Source organism: Squalius cephalus (genome assembly GCF_949319135.1).
Source record: "Squalius cephalus genome assembly, chromosome: 10".
Taxonomy (NCBI): Eukaryota; Metazoa; Chordata; class Actinopteri; order Cypriniformes; family Leuciscidae; genus Squalius; species Squalius cephalus.
Window position 1 is genome coordinate 25,139,656 of NC_137131.1, and position 23,899 is coordinate 25,163,554.

Here is a 23,899-nt window from a genome sequence, read left to right on the forward strand (position 1 = left end):
TAGACAGGACTGTTAGACAGATCGTAAACTAATGAACACAGAGAATGCAAGCACTGTGTTTTAAGGCTCTGGCGTTCTCAACGCCGTCAAAATAAAGGTCCGACGTGCCGTCAAAATAAAAGTCACAACAAGCGTGGCTTACGTCACTTCAGAGTTCCTACTGGCGGTGCGAATGCTACCAGCAAAACGTTCCTAGGGGAATCATTAGTTCTCAGGAACCATCCTAGTGGCTAGTTCCTAGAACTAAGTTCCTAGAACTATCCGGTGCGAAAACCCCTATTGTGCAGTTAGACCACTTTTGTTCAGGCAATATCAGGGTTAGGACCATATGGTGCATTCAAGTTCTAGTTTGAATTGATCTGGAGTGTGAATGTATATTGTTTGTAATGGGCAGTGAAATATATTAGGACTGTTGTGTGTATGTACATGTACAGTACATTCAGTATTTTTTTTTCTCAACTAATTTTATTATTGCACTCTTTGTAGTTTAATTATACAAATACAACTGATTTCATTATTTGGATACAGTTGCATACAGAAATCAACTTATCAGCACATTTAGATGGTGCACACGTGTACGTCCAGATCCAAATGTCCCAAATGACACACAAACTGCAGAGTAGATTCAGGTGTAGATTTACAGAGATATTAATGTGACCATACATATAAACATTGCTCCTTAGCTCCTAATAGACTTCAGTGGCATCACATCCAGTCTGCCAAGATCAATAGAGCTGCAAAGAGGAGATACACTTGTAACTGCATTATCTTGCACTTACATCCTTTAAGGTTTTTTTTTTTTTTTTCATTGTTGTTTATTTATCTGCTGAAGCAGAACATTTGACATCTTACTGCAAATGTTCTTGAATGTTGTGATGTGCACGTGTTGTGTGGGCTCACTGCTCAATAAAATACTGCTGTACCTGACACATTAATCTTAGGATTAATACTACTGAATATAAATAGTCAGTCCAGTATAAAATGGCTTTAAAACAGACAGTTTTTCTACTGTAAATTCTGATTGCCACGTGAAGCCATTGTTAAAAGATTTTGCACACATGAAAACACAATCTAGTGATCCTCTGTTGTCTCAATTTTGTATTATTCAGTTTAAAATTTTCAATTTAAATTTTCAGTTTCAAATGAGCTTTATTAGCATGACTGTGTAGCACAATGTTGATGAAACATTAACATATTATGCAATAATATATAATAATATATCATAAGCAATAATAAATAATAAAATAATAAATAATAATAATAATAAAAAAAGATTGTCATATCTAGCATAGTAAATTAATAAAAAAATAAAATCCATATCGAACAAATTTTGCAACTAGTGCAGCTGTTCAGTCACTCATCCTCATCTGTGTCCATGTTTGTTTACATCTTCCTCTCTCTATTTCTAGATCATGGTCTCTTAATCTGTATTCTGAGATGATTTGTCCTCTAATTTCTTTTTTAAATTAATAGATAAATTGCCAATTTAGTGTTTTCATTAAGGGTAGAGTTACATTGAAGTGTGTTTTAGATTTTTATCAATTTCTTTAATAATGGTTTTTAGGTTTTTGGTCTGGAATTGATTTTCATGAACTAGTTGAAGAGCGAGTGTGTTTAGAACATGAGATTATGTGAGGTTTCATTGATAAGGAGAGCTTTGTATTGAAATGAATCAGGATCAGACTGATGGAGTTGATGCCAGAATTTAACACATCTCTTCTGAATATCAATGTTCAGCATGCATAAACCTAATTCAGCCCTGCAGATGTAATTGGAAGTGCTTCTGTGGGCCCCCTAAGTCAATTTGCATAAGTGACAAAGACACTTGCAAAATATATATATATATATATATTTTTAATGAACTAGAATGTTCTTAATATGATATATGTTTAACACAGCTGTGCACTATATGTGCTAAATCCCTTCCAGTGTAGAAAGCTCATGTTCATATCACATCCTCTTCAGTTGAGCATCCGTCCTGCTGTGGTGTTACACAATCATCTGATAAGCATAGGTGTGTGTGTGTGTGTGTGTGTGTGTGTGTGTGTGTGTGTGTGTGTGTGTGTGTGTGTTGTGAATTATGCTTTCATTTCTCTGGCTCTCGTCACCTCACACACACTGACTGCTTTCAGACTCCATCCAGTTCCATGATAATGTCACTTACTCAAAACATTATTTAGCTTCCAACAGCTCTTGTTTATGTATGTGTGAGGAAGTGTGACTCCTCACAGATTTGGACAGGAGGACAAGATGACGTGACTTGTCTCTCAATCCTGATCCTCATCTGGTTCAGACCTGCTTCTGACTCACTCTCACACACTTGGACTAACTGTTCAGCCAATTACATGCCTTGTGAAGTGGCAGCATGGTCACAATTCTGCTGAAGTGCTTTAATGAGAGTGATTTGACTGGTTCAAAGTGCTGCACAAGTGCCAGAGTGGAGCATTCTAACCCACAGTGATCTTTGAAAATTTCCACAATTGAAATGGAGTGGCTACATCTCTCATTCAGAAGCAGAAAACATGCTTAGCAGACCCATACAGAATCTGCAGATTTATTACCGTTTTTTTTGCTCTGACTTTTGCTCTAACTAGTACTACTCATATTCACAGTTGAATGCATAATCAAATTTGACGAAATATTTAAAGGTGAAATATGTAAGATTTTTTTAAAAATACATTCTTAAAGGTAGGGTAGGTAGGAATTTTATAAAAAACTTTTTTCCAAATTTGTTTACACTTTCTATATATATCAATACATAATTAAAATGTAAGTACTCTGAAAAAAAGAGTATAAAAATCGAGTGACTCTAGACCGTTTAATCTGCATTAAATACAGCTCATTATTTCCATTCGGGACGAAACAAAGGATTGGCTTAGGCGACTGTCACTCTCTCGCAACCATGGCAACCACCCTTTTGCTAAAGGATCTGCCCACTCGCGCGCAGTCGCGCACCCGTTTGATTTGAGGAATTCAAGAGACACGGAACCTAGGAATAGGAGATGCAAAACTCGACGCAGGTCCTCTTGTCCAAGAAGTGCTCCTTGCCCTGCACTTCGACCACTTTGTCCTCAGCCTCTACTTCCTCGGACCCTAGTTGCACGCACGGCCTCTTGCACGACCTCCTCTGCTTCGCCCTCGACCCCGGACCTGTCCTCCAGCTGACGATACTTGTCTCTGGAGTGTAACGTTAGTCCTCATCAGAGTCAACAATGCTTTCATCATGGAAACTCTTACATGCAGAACACCATATATGTTATGAATCTTACACGAAATTCATCTTCATCACAGTTTAACTGATGGTAATGGAAAAACGTGTATCAATGCAACCTGTTTTTAGCTTTGCCTTATAGATATAACTAGCTCGTTAGCAAATTAGCGAATAAAAAAATATATATTTTAAACTTTACCAATATCAATATGCTAGCTTGATAGTGAGTACTAAAAATCTTATTTGTTTATATTCATAATGATAAAGTTAGATTTTTTTATTACATGTGATTTTGACATGATGTCACTACATGCACTGTGCTCCTTCCTCTCCGCTCGTCTCAGGTAAATAATGCGTCTTCCAGTTTATATACTGTCTATGCTTCCAGCTCAGCGGTCGGAGTCGCGCGTTCATGTGTTTTGGGGGCGTGGCTTTGGAAGGAGCCCAGAAGGGAGGGGGTGGAGAATGGAAATAATGAGCTGTCTTTAAAACAGTCATGAGAGGTCTACAGACACTCGATTTTTATACTTTCTTTTTCAGAGTACTTACATTTTAATTATGTATTGATATATAAATAAAGTTTAAACAAATTTGGAAAAGAAGTTTTTTAGACAGTTAAGTTTTTTTTTTCCTACCTACCCTACCTTTAAGGGACCGTTCGGTATTTATGGAATGGACCACCGGAGGAAAATAGGGGAGGGTCATGTCTTTTTATTCTTTGTTGAGGGGAGGGTCATCCAACTTTTTTTAGTCTAGGGGGAAGGTCTCTCAACTTTTGTTTTCATGAAAACAGCAACATTTCAAAGTGGCTTGTTTGGTGCATATTTTTCCATGTAGCTCCATGTAGCTTTCTCAGTCTCGGCCCCCCATCGCTAGCAGATGGGTCTGACCCAACAAAGATCCAGTTTGGCGCTGTTTGACAGTGCGTGCGCGCCTCGGGCGTACGCGCTCAGAAAAAGTGCATCATGTCAGAACAGAACGCCAATGAAATTTTTACCCAGCAAAGCTTTAAAGCACGAGCAAATAATAAACTTTTGTGATTGTGAATAAGTGCAGTGTCCTGTGAGTGTAACTCTACCACTGCATTAACATGTGATGTGAATGTACGCCGAGTTTTACAGTATTGGGACTGAGGTGCCAGAACTGCAGCTGATAGAATGTGCGCTGCAGCACGATACTACCATATTTTAGTTTTCATGCTTATTGTGTTTCCACAACAATGTTAGTGAGTAAATCTACTGAAATGGCCACCATAACAGTGGAGTGTGATGTGTAAGATGAGGTTAAGTCGTATGTCATGCTTGTAAAAAAAATAATGGCTATCTGAACATCTTCGCAAATCGCAAACCAGTACAGAAGTAATCAATAAATTATCGGGGAGGGTCATGCCTTTTTCACAATTATTTTGGAAGGTCATAGAAAAATGTATTGCTGGTGAAGGGAGGGTCAAGTCTATTTTGACTGTAGATCTCAAAACTCCTCCGGTAGCCGCTTAAATAAAAAACGAACAGTCCCTAACCCATTTTTATTATTCATTGACTACTATTAGTAGGGCTGCAAAATATATTGTTTTAGCATCAATATTGCAATGTACGCAGGACCAGGACCCACGGTTCAAAAAGCACATGATATGTGATTATGTGCCATATGATATGCCATATGTGCCACTTCCGTATGTGGTACTATATATAATACAGTCAGGTCAGATGTTTTGCAATGCGACCGCAGTCTGAACAGTCATATCGGAATTCATTAGACTTTTACTTCACTACTCTAGAGCAACATTCGTTGCAATTCTTCAATCATGGGAGTCACTTTAAAGATTGTACGTAGCCAACGTTATCAAAACAGCTGCAAAATGTAGTCAGTGTAAGTATTAAGTAGCCAACCTGTAAGTATTATTGACAGTTCTGTATACAAGCAAAAGACGAGGGCTCTTATAATAAATGTTTAATTACTGCTCTTGTTTCGTATCCTCGTCTTTTTTCCAAATTGCCTGTGCATCAACTCGCTAGCTTCCGCGACAGATCACACAATAAATAAACTTGTAATCACTTACTTTAATGTTCTCCGTTTTTACTTCGGTGTGACAGCGTGCTGCGCAACATCTTTTTAGTGTTTTTTTTTCGCATAGGTTAGTTCAGGACCATGACCTGTTCCCACTGGAATCTGATATTGGCCAAATTTAAAACAACAATGTGAACAGCTATACAAAAACACAAAACAAACAGACAGAATCTCAAGTCATACCGGCACACTCAAGTGCAACTGTTAGTGCCATTCACGTTTGGCATGAACTTTTTTTTGCAAAATAATCAAGGATCTGTGGTTTCAGATCTTTTTTTTTTTTTTGCTACTTTGTCAAAGTGAAAGAAAGCAGCAATATAAGTAAATTCAAACCAGTTATAGAAGCTTAAGATGTCTTACTGGCACCCGGAAATCTGATCATATCTCCCCTGTATTATTCTTTTTGCACTGGCTGCCAGTCTGTCATAGAATTGAGTTTAAAATTTTACTGCTTGTTTTTAAAGCTCTGAGTGGATCGGCTCCTAATAAATCCAAATACACAGATTGTTTGCTTTTTCTATTGTTGGGCCAAAACCGTGGAATAGTCTTCCGGTTTCTCTCAGATTAGTTTCTTCAGAATCTGAATTTAAAAACCTTTCTTTTTACTCAGGCTTATAACTGTCCCTAGGCCTAGAGTATAAGGATCCATCACTTAGCAGTGTTTTGATACTCTTCTCCTTCTCTAAATTATTTATCTTTATATCTTTTTAGCAAGGTTTTGTACAACACAGTGGTCAACTACTGTTGTTTTTATTGTGATTTATAAATCATATTGTAAAGAAAATGTACTACACTAATTAATATATATATGATATATATTAATATAACATTGTTAAGTAAATATATATTAACTTAACATTGTCATTGTCATGTTGGAAGACCCAGCCTCGACCCATCTTCAATGCTCTAACTGAGGGAAGGAGGTTGTTCCCCAAAATCTCGCAATGCATGGCCCCGGTCATCCTCTCCTTAATACAGTGCAGTCGCCCTGTCCCATGTGCAGAAAAACACCCCCAAAGCATGATGCTACCACCCCCATGCTTCACAGTAGGGATGGTGTTCTTGGGATGGTACTCATCATCATTCTTCTTCCTCCAAACACGTTTAGTGGAATTATGACCAAAAAGTTCTATTTTGGTCTCATCTGACCACATGACTTTCTCCCATGACTCCTCTGGATCATCCAAATGGTCATTGGCAAACTTAAGACGGGCCTTGACATGTGCTGGTTTAAGCAGGGGAACCTTCCGTGCCATGCATGATTTCAAACCATGACGTCTTAGTGTATTACCAACAGTAACCTTGGAAACGGTGGTCCCAGCTCTTTTCAGGTCATTGACCAGCTCCTCCTGTGTAGTTCTGGGCTGATTTCTCACCTTTCTTAGGATCATTGAGACCCCACGAGGTGAGATCTTGCATGGAGCCCCAGTCCGATGGAGATTGACAGTAGGGCTGGGCGATAAAACGATAACGATATGTATCGCGATAGACACGTAATCAATATCAATAAAAAATGCGTTCGATAAAACGTTCGATAATTATTTATTTATTTTTTTCGTTGGAAGAAACCAGCAAAGCAAGTTTGATTGCATGAACAAAGGCACTCACTCTCTAGTAACTAGATAAAACAGAAAAAGTCAGCTCGCCTGACTTAAAGTCTGACCGTAGTCAGACCAATGTCGTCTGCAGATTATGCAAGACCATCGTCAGTTTCTCTGTTATTCGCGTGCTTATGCGCTGTTCTAGCGTGTGCGTTTCTCAGCGCATACATGTGAAGCTCACATGCACTAAAAGCCTGTCTACCAGCGCCTGAATACTAAGTTATCTTTCGAGTCTTATTTTGCTAATACTGTTATACACACAAGGTTTACATAAACTAGTCGGATATGTCTAAAGTGAAAGCAAACTTGAGAAAATTGAGAGAAAATCTGCTTGTCAAATGCGTGTATAATAGACGCGTCGCGCGCAGCTCTTAAAGAGACAGTAGTAATAGTAAACACGCTGCCGCTTGTCCTTAAAGGGATAGTTCACCCAAAAATAAAAATTATCTCATTATTTACGCACTCTAATGTTGTTCCAAACCTGTATTAATTGCCTTCTAATATTTTCTAATATTAATATTTTGAAGAATGTGGGTATCCAAACAGTAGCTGGTCCCCATTGACTTCCATAGGAGAAAAATATACTATGGAAGTCACTGGGGTACATCAACTGTTTGGTTACCCACATTCTTCCAAATAACTTTTATTTTCAACAGAAGAAAGAAACTTATTCGAGTTTAAAACAACGTGAGAGAGTAAATTATGAAAATTAGAATTTTTAGGAGAACTATCCCTTTAATGTTAATAAAACAACAAAATGTAAAGAGAAAATCACTCACTGCTCTTGACTAATAACTTTATTAATAGCTTTAATAAGTATCAATGTATAATTTATAGAAAATAGAAAGAAATAGATTTATATAATTTATAGAAAGAAATCGTAATATTATATTTTTGCCATATCGCCCACCCCTTTATAAAGCATTTCTTACGTATTCTTTAATTTTGCACCTTAATGTTAAGAGATAATTGTTAAGTGTTCATTGTGATTTTAGACTTTTGAGTTTTCCATGGTCGTGTTGACATTTCTGCCTTTTTAACTGATGGGATTATAATCAGAGGTAGGTTAAGTTTAAAATAAAAAATCTTTAAATGTAATATATTTGTCTCCTGGACTGGTCCTTATTTTAAATATGTTATAAAAAAATTCAATAATTATCGATATCGACCGATATGAAACACTTATATCGTGATACAGTTTTCAGCCATATCGCCCAGCCCTAATTGACAGTCATGTTTAGCTTCTTCCATTTTCTAATGATTGCTCCAACAGTGGACCTTTTTTCACCAAGCTGCTTGGCAATTTCCCCGTAGCCCTTTCCAGCCTTGTGGAGGTGTACAATTTTGTCTCTAGTGTCTTTGGACAGCTCTTTGGTCTTGGCCATGTTAGTAGTTGGATTCTTACTGATTGTATGGGGTGGACAGGTGTCTTTATGCAGCTAACGACCTCAAACATGTGCATCTAATTTAGGATAATAAATGGAGTGGAGGTGGACATTTTAAAGGCAGACTAACAGGTCTTTGAGGGTCAGAATTCTAGCTGATAGACAGGTGTTCAAATACTTATTTGCAGCTGTATCATACAAATAAATAGTTAAAAAATCATACATTGTGATTTCTGGATTTTTTTTTTTTTAGATTATGTCTCTCACAGTGGACATGCACTACGATGACAATTTCAGACCCCTCCATGATTTCTAAGTGGGAGAACTTACAAAATAGCAGGGTGTTCAAATACTTATTTTCCTCACTGTATATATATATATCAGTAGGTTACTCAGAGCTTGAGGTAGAAAAAGGTGGAATAGTTCACTGTTACATCCATTTTATATATCCTCATCCCCATAATAAAATGAGCATCATGCCATCCACCTCCAAAAGCAAGATAACATGACTGTGTTTATTGCACCTCAGAGCATGTGGACAAAACACAAGTAATTTATTATGGGCAATATGAAAATTATTATTTACAGTGGCTTCTCCTACTGCAGCAACTTCCATTTTTCAGTTTATCAGGAAGTGACCATTTTGTTCTCTTAAACAATAAATTAAATTCTCAATTTTGGCTGGAAACATGGCTAATTATATAACTTAGATTGATGTCATTTGAATCCAAAAAGTTTGACTGATTATACCCCTTGGCTAACTGCTAGCTTGTCAGACTAGTCTTAACATAGTGGATGTGTTAATGCAACTGGTCCCTGGTCCACAATTGTAATATCTTTATCTAAGACATTAACTCAGCTTGATCATGAGATATTCTGCACACACTTTTGTCCTGTCATGGTAGGGGCTTTCCATCAATATCTGATGTGTTTTTTTATGCTGAGCTAATGTTATTTTCTACCCTAAACCTATTCTTACCTAACCCTCACACAAATACTTTTACATTTTCATTAGGACATCCTTGTTGGACAGTTTTTCTCACCGGTACCAACAATGTAGGTGATTTTCACGATTTGTTGTCCTTGTGGAGGCATTTGGTCCTCATAATGGTGGCAAAATCTACACACACACTAGTCCACTGACCTGTAGTGTATGCCAGGGAAATGAGGTTGTTATAAACAGCTCTAAACTATTTCTTCAAACACCAACCTCTCACTCAAGAGTTATGCAATGCAATACCACACACACACACACACACACACACACACACACACACACACACACACACACACACACACACACACACACACACACACTTACTTACACCAGAAAGAATAAGGCATGTTTAACACTGTACAGTATCATTAAAGATATGTTTCTTGCCTCCAGCCAGATTTCCATTGTTTTATTACATTATTATAAAGCTTGTTGAGCTGAGATTTTGAGCCAGACAATTGAAGCATAAGCTTCATATTAAATAATTGTTTTGGGGCAAAAATAGAAAAGAAAGCATGATAAAGAATAACATAAAATAGTGATAGAGAGATTAGTTTATGTCAGTGCAGTGAATAATGGTCATATACTTTTTTTTTTTCAACCGTTTTCTGTCCTGATTCACATTCACTCCCAAGACCCTTCTCTTATTATCTAAGCTCTGTCAACAGACACACACACACACACACACACACACACACACACACACACACACACACACACACACACACACACACACACACACACACACACACACACACACACACACACACACACACACACAGCACCATAAACAGCCAGAAAAGATAGCTCTGAATGCATTATTAAAGCCCTGGTACAAATGCTCAGTCAGGAAACTCATATTCAATATTCAAACCCATATTTTCTGACCTTCTCTCTTCTTGATCTATCTATCTAGAATTAGATGGCTATTACTGCTGGTCTGTCTCATCATGTGTCTGTCTACTGTGCCCTGATGGGAGATTTTAGTGAGCTTGTTTTAAGTGGTACGATATTTAGACATGTTTTTTGACTCATATGGGGATTTTCATGGCCAGTGATTATAGCCCCTTTCACACAGAGATTCTGGAAAATACACAGATAAAGTGACCCGGGATTTGACCCGGGTTCGTTTGATTTTGGTTCATTCACACTGCCAGTGATTTTCCGGAATCAGAGAGTGCGTTCACACACAAGCCGTAAAAATCCCGTAACATCGACGTGACATGTAGGCTAATGTCTCAGCAGCGTCTTAAGTTTGCTTATGAGCTGCGATTTCTCTCTCGAGAAACCACGCTTGTGCATTTTTTCTCTGATTTGATTATAAACTAGCACATTACGTACTGTTTCACAGCTGGTGAACGATCCTGGCTTCAGCGTCATCATTACGACACGGCATTGATGACGGCTTTTGTTCACACAGCGCGTTCTGGGACTGAACACAGCAACTAGGTCCCCAACCCGCCATCGATGCTGGTGTTGTGCAGAATTTCGACCCCTTGCCAAATTATTACCCCCCTCGTTGAAATCAGTACCTGATTGCCTAATCCTAACCCCTCCCCCACAACTAATCCTAAACCTATCAATACTAGGGGGGTAATAATTTGGCGGGGGTCGAAATTCGGCACAACACCGGCATCAATCCCGGGTCGTGTTTGCGTTCACACAGAAGGCGTTCTGGCAATTTCCCGGCAATTTGCCAGCATCATTGCGCTGTGTGAAAGGGGCTTATGTAGTGCAGGTTGGTGATTGTATGTATTAAAAAAAACAAAAAAAACACCACTGTGGTCGCCAGAAATTTACTGTAAAAATATGGTAGCAACATTTTAGGTTTGACAGATTTAACTTAAATTTACAGTAAAAAACAAAACAAAACGGATTTCATTAACTGATATAATATACTGTTTTGTAACTTTGTAATACATTAACAACCACCAAAAATAGGTTGTGATTAGTCACATGATGAATCAAAGCTTATCATAAGCAGCTTTTCCACAAACTGAGAAGGTAAATACTAATGTATAAAAGGTTCACAGTTAACAGGTTTTTACTGTAGCATTTTTACCTTTAAAATCATGATCATTTTTTTTTTACAGTGATTCTTTTCTCTGGATGCAGCAGATTCTTTTCACTGTAGATTTTAAAGTAGATTGATTTGTAAGGGTTGATGAATTTCAATCTGTTTTAATCGATATGTTTACATTTTATATTATAAGTATAGTTCTCAGATGTTTTTAGATCTGTGCTGACACATTCTGATTTATTAATGTTCTTTCTGGTTGTCATTGTCATCTAACATCCTCTCTCTTCCAGGCCCGCTATAAGCAGAGTTTGGACCCTACAGTTGATGAGGTGAAGAAGCTGTGCACTTCACTACGGAGAAATGCCAAAGAGGAACGTGTTCTCTTTCATTATAATGGCCATGGGGTGCCTCGACCCACCGTCAATGGAGAGATTTGGGTCTTCAATAAGGTAAGGCAAAAAGTATCAGGACAAATGGGCAAATAAAAAAAAACTGGTAACACTTTATAATAACTTTCATTAATAAATTAACAAACATTACATAATGCTTAACAGATCATTAGTTAATATATATTCACACAGCTAAAAAATTAGATGATGTGCTTGTTAATGTGTTCTAATGAAGTTAATTAGAATGATTAGCAGATCATTATTTAACAAATTAAAATGCGTACAAATGTCATTTAACTTTCAATTTATATGATCATGCACTTTTTTAAAAATCTATAAATGATTTTGACAGATGGTTTACAATGATTAAAAGCTTCCTTAATAAATCATTAAGAAACATGACATAAATCGTATTAGTTAATATATATTCAAATAGCTATGAGATAACATGATTTATGCTTTGTTTAAATTATCTGCTAATCATTATGTAATGTAAATAAAATGCTAACAAATGTCATCAAACTTCAATTCAGTGGGTCATGTACAAATGTTGTGAAACAATGAGTTTAATTAGTATTTTGAATCTATGTTAACACTATTCGTAGGAAGATAGAAAGGAAGATATTTTGAAGAATGTCAGTAACCAGACAGTTGATGGACCCCATTGACTTCCATAGTAGGAAAATAATCGTAGTCAATAAGGTAAATCAACTGTTTGGTTACCGACATTCTTCAAAATATCATTTTGTGTTCAGCAGAAGAAATTAATTCATACAGGTTTGAAACAACTTGAGGGTGAGTAAATGATGGCAGAATTTTCATTTTTAAGTAAATTTATTTGGGGATATTTGGGGATATTTAATTGAATTAATCAATCAACGATACCATTGATCAGCATTACCAAACGTGGACGTTCCACTAGAAACAAACATTGATGTATTGTTTTAATTTATTACTGTGAAGCTGCTTTGATACAACCTATGTTGTGAAAAGCGCTATATAAATAAACTTGACTTGACTTGACTTGACTTAAATATTCCTTTAAACAGGATATTCCTTGAATCATGCATCAACAGGAGAAAACCAATACAATTTTCAAGAAAATACTTGTTCAATTAATTAAAACAATGTAATATAAACAGTTTGAACCATGTACCCTTATATAATAATCAAATTGACCCCTGTACACTGTTGACACCTTAATCAACACTAAAACCTACCCATTCCACCAAACCTGTCCCTAACTTATCACACCTCAATAGCAGCAAGTGTTTTGAAATATGAATGGAAAGTTTAATAACATTTGTAAGCATTTTATTTCACATTAAATAATGATCTGTTAATCATTACATAATGTTTAAGTTAATTAGTAACCATTAAAGGTTGTATCAGCGATTTTGGGCCCAAACATAAATGATCACATTCATCTAATCTTTCCTAACGATCCGCTAGCTACCCGCCCCATAAGCATGCCGTCAAAAAAACGCATCTCTGTAGGCAGCCTAGGCTCTGAGATCTGCACACAAAAACAGTTGGTTTCACCACCACTCAAAACCAAAATAAATAGTGTTCCAACCAATCACCGACAGGGGTGGGTGTTGTGAGGTTTTCGCGTGCAGCCGTCATAGGCAGCCGTGCACGAGCGCAAAACCTCACAACACCCACCCCTGTCGGTGGTCTCATATTTCTAGCTATGGGAATATATATTAACTAATGATCTGTTAAACATCAACGTTTGTTAATGATTTATTAATGAAAGTAATTATAAAGTGTTACCTAAAAATCGTATTTCAGTGTCTCCCCACAACAGTCATTAGCAGTAGTTTGTTTCTCTTGTACTTATTGAAGTTTTTAAAGTTAAAAATAATCTTAAACTCATAAACTATCATAAACTCTCTCTCTCTCTCTCTCTCTCTCTCTCTCTCTCTCTCTCTCTCTCTCTCTCTCTCTCTCTCTCTCTCTCTCTCTCTCTCTCTCTCTCTCTCTCTCTCTCTCTCAGAACTACACCCAGTACATCCCTCTGTCCATCTATGACCTACAGACATGGATGGGAAGTCCCTCCATCTTTGTGTATGACTGCTCTAACGCTGGGATCATTGTCAAGTCATTCAAACAGTTTGCATTGCAGAGGGAGCAGGAGCTGGAGGTGTGTGATTTTATATATACACACACACACACACACACACACACACACACACACACACACACACACACACACACACACACACACACACACACACACACACACACGTGTCTGGTTCACTATCTTTGTGGGGATTCTCCATAGACTTAATGGTTTTTATACAGTACAAACTGTATATTCTGTCCCCTTACACTAACCCTACCCCTAAACCTACCCATCACAGAAAACTTTCAGCATTTTTACATTTAAAAAAAACAAACAATTTAGTCTGTTTATTTACCCATTCCCCTCATGGGGACCGCTGGCTGGTCCCCACAATGGAGGTGATCTCAGGTTTTAGATGCAACCTGAGATGCAAATTAGCTTTTGCTATACTCTCTATGTGCAATACATATTTTCCAGTTTTGACTGGGATCATGTTTTTTTGTACTGTCCCTATACACACACACACACACACACACACACACACACACTACCAGAATAACATACTTATAACTTCAACATGAAGACCAGAGAACGAGGGAACAGAATAACCACACCAAAACATACACTGTAAAAAATGATCGTGATTTTAATGGTCAAAGATTGGTTAATTGGTTAACAGAAAGTTTCCTTATTATATACGGTAAACAGCTGTGATAGATCTAACGGTACATTTAATGTAATTTTACTGTAAAATAATGTAATTTTACTGTAAAATAATGTTAAATTTACAGGTTTTGAAAGTGAAAAAGAACAAGTCATTGTATAATTTACAGTGAAAAAACGTAAATTGACACTCCCACAATTCCCTGCGTGACACTTCACATTTGATGTATTTTTGTTGAAATAACTGTTTCTTCATAGTTTTCTTAGTTTTTTTTCTAATCAGGTATGCCATTAGGGTTTTATGTTAAATTTATGTTAAATGAATGTTTATTGCATTTTTTAAATTTCATGTGGGTTACCATAATGTTTAGTGAACCGTAAATTTAACTGTGAATTTTTTTTTAAACACAGGAAAGACTAGGGCTACACTGTAAAAAAAAAAATCTGTTACATTTACGGTAAAATACCGGCAGCTGTGGTTGCCAGAAATTTACCGTAAAAAATACGGTAGCAACATTTTAGATTTTACAGACTTTACTTAAATTAACATTAATAAACCGTATTTAATTATCTGATATAATGTTAATTTACTGACCTATTGAAGTATTTATATCTGTTTTGTACCATAGTAATACACTGACAACCACCAATCACAGTGGAGATGAAAATCACATGATGAATTTAAGCTCATCACAAGCATCTCTTTCACAAGAAAGTTAATACTTGTATATAGAAGCTGCACAGTGTCATTCACACAGACATTAAACACCATCATGGTAACACACATTACATTTTTAAAATGCAATAAACATTAATTTAACAACATTAACTATAACATAAAACCCTAATTTCATAACCGATTAGAAAAAACTAAGAAAACTATGAAGAAACATAGTTATTTTAACAAAAATACATCAAATGTGAAGTGTCACGCAGGGAATTGTGGGAATATCAATTTATATTTTTTCACTGTAAATTATACAATTTGTTCTTTTTCACTTTCAAAAACTGTAAATTTAACAGTATTTTACAGTAAAATTACATTAAATGTACCGTTAGATCAATCATGTTTACCGTATATAGTAAGGAAACTTTCTAATGACCAATTAACAGTTTTTCATTGTAGCATTTTTACAGTCTTTGACCGTTAAAATCACGATCATTTTTTACAGTGTATTTATACACAAGATAACAAGGGATAACCACTGATCTGTATAATATCTAGATTGCTCATTGCGTTCTAAACTGCCATCAGGCGCTGAAGCAACCGGAAGTGTTTGAGCAGCCATCTTACTATTCCCCACCGAGGGCGTTATTGACTTACAGCCAAAACATTGACCTAAAATCACCCGATTTGCAGCATCTCAGTCTCACAGGATTAGTTTTACGATATATATATATCAATTAGTTGTTACTTCAGATAATAATGATATAGTCTTTTCGAAGAGAATAAGTCCTATATTGAAATCGTTAATGTGATTGTCTACTGCTTCTGGCATAGGTAACTGACGTTATTTTTTATTTAACAGAACTGCTTTTGAAATTACGATTGGAATTATACAGATGTAAATTCAGTCTGTTGGATAATATTTGTTCCTTAGTGTAAAATGGAAATGCATGGTAATTTTATTTTATAAATATAAGAAAAATTAAAGCTGCAAGCAGCATTTATCGGGGTTCAAGCAGTTAAGGCCTTTAAGCATAAAAGCATCAAAAGTTATTAAGTTTTATTTAGCAAGCATGTAACCACTGACATCATAGATGGAAAAGACCATTTACAGCCAATACAGGCAATGTACCATAGGAAATATATGGTTTTAAAGCTTTTTAACAATTATAGCGCCACCTATGGTCCGTTCTCCATAAAATTTTGCATGCTTGTTAATGATGTTATGTCAGATATGTTCACCAATTTTTGTGAAGTTCTGAGTTTTTATTTAGGATTTATAGGCTTTTTAATGTATTTTACCACGCCCATTTTATAAATGACCCTATTACAGCCATCCAAATGCAAAAGTTCAACTTTTTTGATAATTATTGATCTAGAGAGTCCAGAGAATTGTCCTAGACTGGTCTGGTTCCGATCGGGCGAAAAACCAGAGACTAGTTCGCAAAAGTAGGTTTATAACATATTTACGAATATTTAATGAACGGTTTGATTGACAGCAATGGTTCTTGAGGCAAAGTTGTTCAGCATGAGCAGATCTATCAAATGATATACATTTTGTGACAATAAGTGTAACACCACGTGATTACAGAGCCATAAAAACTCGTTAGCGCCAACTAGTGGCTGATTTCTTTCAAAATTCTTACAGACCTCTAGGACCATGAGTCGAACATGCCCATCGAGTTTCGTTCCGATCGGCCTCTGTTAACCTTGTCTAATAGGTGCTCAAACTTCATTGGCCGATGGTGGCCATGTTTTTTTTTAGGTACACCAATGTCCTCATAGACATACATGACACCTTGGACCAAGACACTGCATACCAATTTTCAAGTCAATCGGACTAACAGTCATGTGGTTATAGCCCGTTTTATGTTTATTTCATGTTATAGCGCCACCATGTGGCCAATCGCCGCGATTTTTTTACTGTGACCTCTGATTGACCTCTTACACATGTGTACCGAGTTTTGGTGAAGATACCTCATTTCGTTCATGAGTTAGAACTATTTTAGTAAAACTGTCTCCGCCTACTTCGAACGTTTTGGCGCCCCTTAGTGGCCGTGAATCGAAATTTAAACTTTTTTCCGATAATTATTGATAATCAGACTCCTGTGAACATTTCTGCACTGGTTTGGTTCCGATCGGGCAAAAATCCTAGGACTAGTTCGCAAAAGTAGGTTTTTGACAAAATTCAAAATGGCGGAAAATCTATCATGACGGAAATGAAATCAAAAATCTCTTATTTTGAAATAAAAATCACACTGATGACATCACTTGACTTTCTTCTTCCAATTTCCTGAATATCTATGAAGAAAAGCCCATGGTAGATCCACTGTCTCTTTTCAGTTATCAGAAATCTTCTCATTTATCTCATGATTTCATATGAAGCTTTTAGTTGAAGTCACTGGTATGACCTACTTTACTGTTAGGTAATTGTAAAAAAAATAGAATACAAATGGATTAAACTACTTAATTTAGTTAGTATACCATGATTGACAACATGTGGTTTGTTACCTTGCAGCAGCCATTTTGTAAAATTAATTTTTCATGAAAATTGTCACTGGTGTTACTGTCACTGGTGTCACCTTTCTTATGGGTAACACCAGTAACACCAGTGACTTCCATTTATAGATAAACTTTATTGTGTCACTGGTGTTACTGTCTTTTTTTCTGTCACATTAAATGCAATGTCACATGTAAAATTGTTACATCCATTTAATTCTGCTACACTCAAAAGTTACGATTTAAAGGATTGCATCATTTCTTGATTTTAACTGGTTTTCAAATATTTTCATTGTTATAGCAAATAGATGGTAGCGCAGATGAACTAACCTCATTCAAGCACACTTTTAACAAACCTGATTAAAATAAATAAAACATAATCTCCTTATTTGTTGCATTATTATTATTTTTCGCTAACTCTGTCTACATGTTTAAATTTCGATTCATGGTCGCTAGGGGGTGCAAAATAATCATTGTGGGAGGAGTCTATTTTACTAAAATGGCTATAACTCGAGAAGTAAATGAGATATCTTCACCAAACTTGGTAGACATGTGTATGAGTTCACTCTGAGGTCACAATAAAAAAATCGCGACAATTGAATACTAGGTGGCGCTATAACATGAAAAAAACATAAAAAAGGGCTATAACCACCTGACCGTTAGTCCGATTGACTTGAAAATTGGTATGCAGTGTCTTGGTCCAAGGTGCCATGTATGTCTATGAGGACATTGGCGTATCTAAAAAAAATCCGATCGGGCGAAAAACCTAGGACTAGTTCGCAAAAGTAGGTTTTTGACAAAATTCAAAATGGCGGAAAATCTATCATGGCAGAAATGAAATCGGAGATATACGTTTTGTTCGTCAGGCGTCCAGCTTTCCAATGATATAAGACACTTGAGTCTACGACATACGGTCTAGGAGTTATGAGCAGTTTTGCGCTTTTGGTTGTTATAGCGCCACCTATGGGCCAATCGAGGTCATAATTTGATAACCTCTCCTCGATTTTTGTACTACCATATGGCAAAGTTTCAAAGCTCTAGCCCTTACGGTTTGGGCTGCACGATGCGTTTTACGGCGGAAAAATAATAATAATAATAATAATAATTAAAGCTGCAAGCAGCATTTATCGGGGTTCAAGCAGTTAAGGCCTTTAAGCACAAAAGCATCAAAAGACATCAAGTTTTATTTAGCAAGCATGTAACCACTGACATCATAGATGGAAAAGACCATGTTCTAGCATGATTTACCATGATATAACACATTCTAGCATGATTTACCATAGTTTATCATGATTTATCATGGTTTACCATGATTTACCCTGTTCTAGCATAGTTTACCATGATTTACCATGTTCTAGCATGATTTACCTTGATACACCACACTCTAGTATTATTTACTATGATTTCTCATGTTTCTTGGCAAGGCAAGGCAAGTTTATTTATATAGCACATTTCACACACAATGGCAATTCAAAGTGCTTTACATAAAAGAAATTAAAATTAATAAAAAGAAATAAGAATAATTAAAACAGTTTAGAAAAATAAAAAATAAAATACAGTACAGTACAGTCGGACGGACATTGGCACAGTGCTCATTCAGTAAATGCACAGCTAAACAGATACGTTTTGAGTCTGGATTTGAATGTGACTACTGTAGGAGCACATCTGATCTCCTCTGGAAGCTGATTCCAGTTGCGGCTGGCATAATAGCTAAAAGCGGACTCGCCATGCTTAGTGAACCCTTGGTATTTCTAGCTGATATGATCCTAATGATCTGAGTGATCTGTAGGGTTTATATTCAGTGAGCATATCTGCAATATATTGAGGTCCTAGGCCATTGAATGATTTATATACCAGTAATAATACTTTAAAATCAATCCTAAATTTAACTGGGAGCCAGTGTAAAGACCTGAGGACTGGTGTGATATGTTCATATTTTCTGGTTCTGCTCAGAATCCTGGCGGCAGCGTTCTGTATGAGCTGCAACTGTCTTATGGCCTTTTTGGGAAGGCCAGTGAGGAGTCCATTACAATAATCCACCCTGCTGGTGATGAAAGCATGCACAAGTTTCTCTAAGTCTTGTCTGGAAACAAAGCATTTAATTATTGCAATATTTTTCAGATGATAGTATGCTGATTTAGTTATTGCTTTGACATGACTACTGAAACTAAGGTCTGACTCTAGTGTCAAAGACTCTAGTGTTCTAGCGTGATTTACCATGATTTACCACATTACTAGCAATTATGTGAAGTGTCAGTGCAAATGAAGTGATAAACACTGACAAAATATGATTGTGTTATAATAGTTATTGTAATATAAGTGATTTTTAGTGTCTAATTATGAATGACTCACAAGTCTGAATCACAAGAATGAATCACAAGTCTTTTCACATGTGAAAAGACTTCATTAATAAGTACAATGGCCGAAAGAGGGCACTAGAAGACCACATATTGGCTCACTTTCACTTTAAACTTCATGATTTTCACCAGATTTCTGCACTAAAGCAAACCAGTTTTTCCATGTTAACTCAATAATGCATTCTTACACACACTTTAGGATGTGTTATTGTGAAAAAAAAAAAAAAAAAACCTTTTAATGGTCTAACCATTTCACATATTTCATTGTGATCTATATTATCAGTCCAATAATAATAAATAAATAAAAAATAGCTTTAAGCATTTGTTTGTTGGCCAAAGCTGAAAGCTTATGAAAAGATTAATACTATGTCTAATACTGCTGCTCCCTCTAGTTGACAACAGTGGAATTACAGCCTCCATCTTACAGTTGAAGTGTTTGAATGAATGAATGGGAATTTGGTTTTTCACTTATATCTCGGGAACCAGAAGGCGAAAAATTCTGAAACTCAGAGCATAGATAGTGCTTGACGAGTCCTGTTGAATGAGACCATCGCAGTGTTTTGGGGCAATTGGGCCCGGGAGTTATGACAGTTCAAAGGCATATATTTTTGGGCTTTTATCTCTGGAATGCCCAGGGCAAATTACACCACATTTGAATCGAAGCTATCCAAGGATGGGCCCTTTCCAACGAGCTCTCACACAAGGTTCGGGATGGTCTGGATCGGGAGTTACGGCCGTTCAAAATCGGGGGTCCCGCGGACTTGCGATCCGCGGGGGGGGGCGCGCTCCCGAGGCCCGCGACGACACGTTTCGATCAAGAGCCTGGAGAGGACCTTACCATCAAAATTTGAGCGCTCAACGACTTTCCGTTTTCGAGTTATGAATGAATTTGTATTCGGGGGCGTGGCTTAAATGCCGTTTTACTTTCTGTTTGTGACTCAGCTGTCATAGTAATATTCCAATAGATCAATTTTGACAAAATGTGATTGTAAATGTTAAAATAATGATTTTATAAAGTCTAAATATGAATTATATAACAATATTACAGAGTAGTATGATGAAATGACAGCAGGGGGCAGTAAAATACCACTTATTGGCTTAATATGCCATGTTATATCATTTTCACCTTTTTAACTGTTATAGAGGCAAATTTTGTCCGATCTGTCTGAAATTTTTCATGGTTCTTAAGAGTCACATGTTCTGACTTGTTTTTATTAAAGAGATATAGGCTTTTGGAGACACTTGGTCAAGGCTACATATTGAAGTGACACTATTATAGCCATCCACATGAAGAAGTTATACTTTTTCTGATAATTATTGATCTATAGAGTCCAGAGAATTGCACTGCACTGGTTTTGAACATTATTATATGAACATTATATGATTACAAATGGAAAAGACAATTTACAGCCAATACAGGCAATTTACCATATAATATATGGTTTTCAAAGCTTTTTGACAGTTATAGCTCCAACTATGGTCCGATCTCCATGAAATTGTGCACGCTTGTTTAGAATGTTATGGCACATATGCTCACCAATTTTCGTGAAGTTCTGAGTTTTCGTTTAGGATTTATAGGCTTTTTAGTGTATTTTGCCATTCCCCTTTTCTTTATGACCCAATTATAGCCATGCGAAAAATGCAAAAGTTCCACTTTTTTTTGATAATTATTGATCTAGAGAGTCCATAGAATTGTCCTAGACTGGTCTGGTTCCGATCGGGCGAAAAACCTAGGACTAGTTCGCAAAAGTAGGTTTTTAACATATTCGCGAATAATTAATGAACGGTTTGATTGACAGCAATGGTTCTTGAGGCAAAGTTGTTCAACATGAGCAGATCTATCAAATGATATGCATATTGTGTGGATATTTGTAACACCACGTGATTACAGAGCCGTAAAACTCGTTAGCGCCAACTAGTGGCCGATTTCTTTCAAAATTCTTACAGACCTTTAGGGCCATGAGATGAACATGCCCATCAGGTTTCGTTCCGATCGGCCTCCGTTAACCTTGTCTAATAGGTGCTCAAACTTCATTGGCCAATGGCGGCCATGTTTTTTGAGATACACCAATGTCCTCATAGACATACATGACACCTTGGACCAAGACACTGCATACCAATTTTCAAGTCAATCGGACTAACGGCCAGGTGGTTATAGCCTGTTTTATGTTTTTTTTCATGTTATAGCGCCACCATGTGGCCAATCGTCGCGATTTTTTTACTGTCACCCCAGATGGAACTCATACACATGTGTACCAAGTTTGGTGAAGATACCTCATTTACTTCGGGAGTTATAGCCATTTTAGTAAAATAGGCTCCTCCCACAACGTTAATTTTGCACCCCCTAGCAACCGTGAATCGAAATTTCAACTTTTTTTCGATAATTATTGATCTTCATACTCCAGAGAACAATTCTGCACTGGTTTGGTTCCGATCGGGCGAAAAACCAGGGACTAGTTCGCAAAAGTAGATTTTCGACAAAATTCAAAATGGCGGAAAATCTATCATGGCGGAAATAAAATCGGAGATATACGTTTTGTTCGTCAGGCGTCCAGCTTTCCAATGATATAAGACACTTGAGTCTACGACATACGGTCTAGGAGTTATGAGCAGTTTCGCGCTTTTGGTTGTTATAGCGCCACCTATGGGCCAATCGGGGTCATACTTTGATAGGTTCTCCCCAAATTGAGGACTACCATTTGGCCAAGTGTCAAGGTTCCAGCTCTTACGGTTTGGTCTGCACGATGCGTTTTAGGGGAAAATAATAATAATAATTAAAGCTGCAAGCAGCATTTATCGGGGTTCAAGCAATTAAGGCCTTTAAGGCCTTAAAGCACAAAAGCATCAAAAGTTATTAAGTTTTATTTAGCAAGCATGTAACCACTGACATCATAGATGTAAAAGATCATGTTCTAGCATGATTTATCATGATATACCACATTCTAAAATGATTTACCATAGTTCATCATGATTTATCATGGTTTACCATGATTTACCCTGTTCTAGCATAGTTTACCATGATTTACCATGTTCTAGCATGATATACCACGTTCTAGAATTATTTACCAGGATTCTTACATGATCTACCTTGATACACCACATTCTACTATTATTTACTATGACTTACCATGTTTCTAGCGTGATTTACCATGATTTACCACATTACTAGCAATTATGTGAAGTGTCAGTGCAAATGAAGTGATAAACACTGACACAATATGATTGTGTTATAATCGTTATTGTTATACAAGTGAATCCAAAAGCACATGTGAAAAGACTTCATTAACTCTTCCGAGTCGCCGATCACGCCGGCGTGATCAAATCACATGACAGTTTAAGACGTTGAATTATAAAAACAAAGTCACGTTGAGCGCTGCTGTCCACTTCTGTCGAAAGTGCTGGCTTGAAACTCTATTCTACTTTTTGTTTTGTGTTGCTAGACCAAGTAAAAACGGAGATATGATCATTTAAACTTTATATAAAAAAAATATTGAAAATATTGACGCATTCGTAAAAGAACGCACGATGGGATGCCACAGGCGTTGCATTTATTCCAATAACTTCGTCGGTTTTTGTCATAAAACAAAACGGAGAAAAATGTGTGAATCTGCTGACTCTGCTCTTCATGCTGCACATTTTACGGAGTGGAGGAGAAGAACTGTGCAAAGAAGCGAAATTGAAAGGCGCCGACGGGATATTGACGGAATAGACAGAAAGACAGAGATGTTATTGCTAGTTTTTGGAAGAGTTTGAGTAGATTTTGAGAGTAGTTTAGGAGTAGTGTAGATAGTTTAGGTATTTTTTGTGGAAGGAAAATGAAGCAAATGTTTTTGGTTGAACAAGCCCTCGACTTGTTCTACCAACTGGACGATGTTGTTTACAGTTCATCGACGGAATCAGAAAGTGGCGATGATGAGATTGACGACTCGGCTTTTGTGGTTCACAACGAGGGGTGAGACAAACTTTTAGCTTATT

The 23,899-nt window shown here is 36.7% G+C and overlaps 1 protein-coding gene across 4 annotated transcripts in view; it reads left to right on the forward strand.

Moving 5' to 3' along the window:
• The window catches only part of rptor (regulatory associated protein of MTOR, complex 1), a 409,250-nt gene that overhangs the window by 162,794 nt on the left and 222,557 nt on the right, over positions 1 to 23,899 (forward strand). For all 4 annotated transcript variants that reach the window (XM_079882549.1, XM_079882546.1, XM_079882548.1 and 1 more), the window contains exons 5-6: positions 11,572 to 11,730; positions 13,670 to 13,816. In XM_079882549.1, coding sequence (XP_079738675.1) covers positions 11,572 to 11,730; positions 13,670 to 13,816 — 306 coding nt within the window. The remainder of the gene's footprint in view (positions 1 to 11,571; positions 11,731 to 13,669; positions 13,817 to 23,899) is intronic.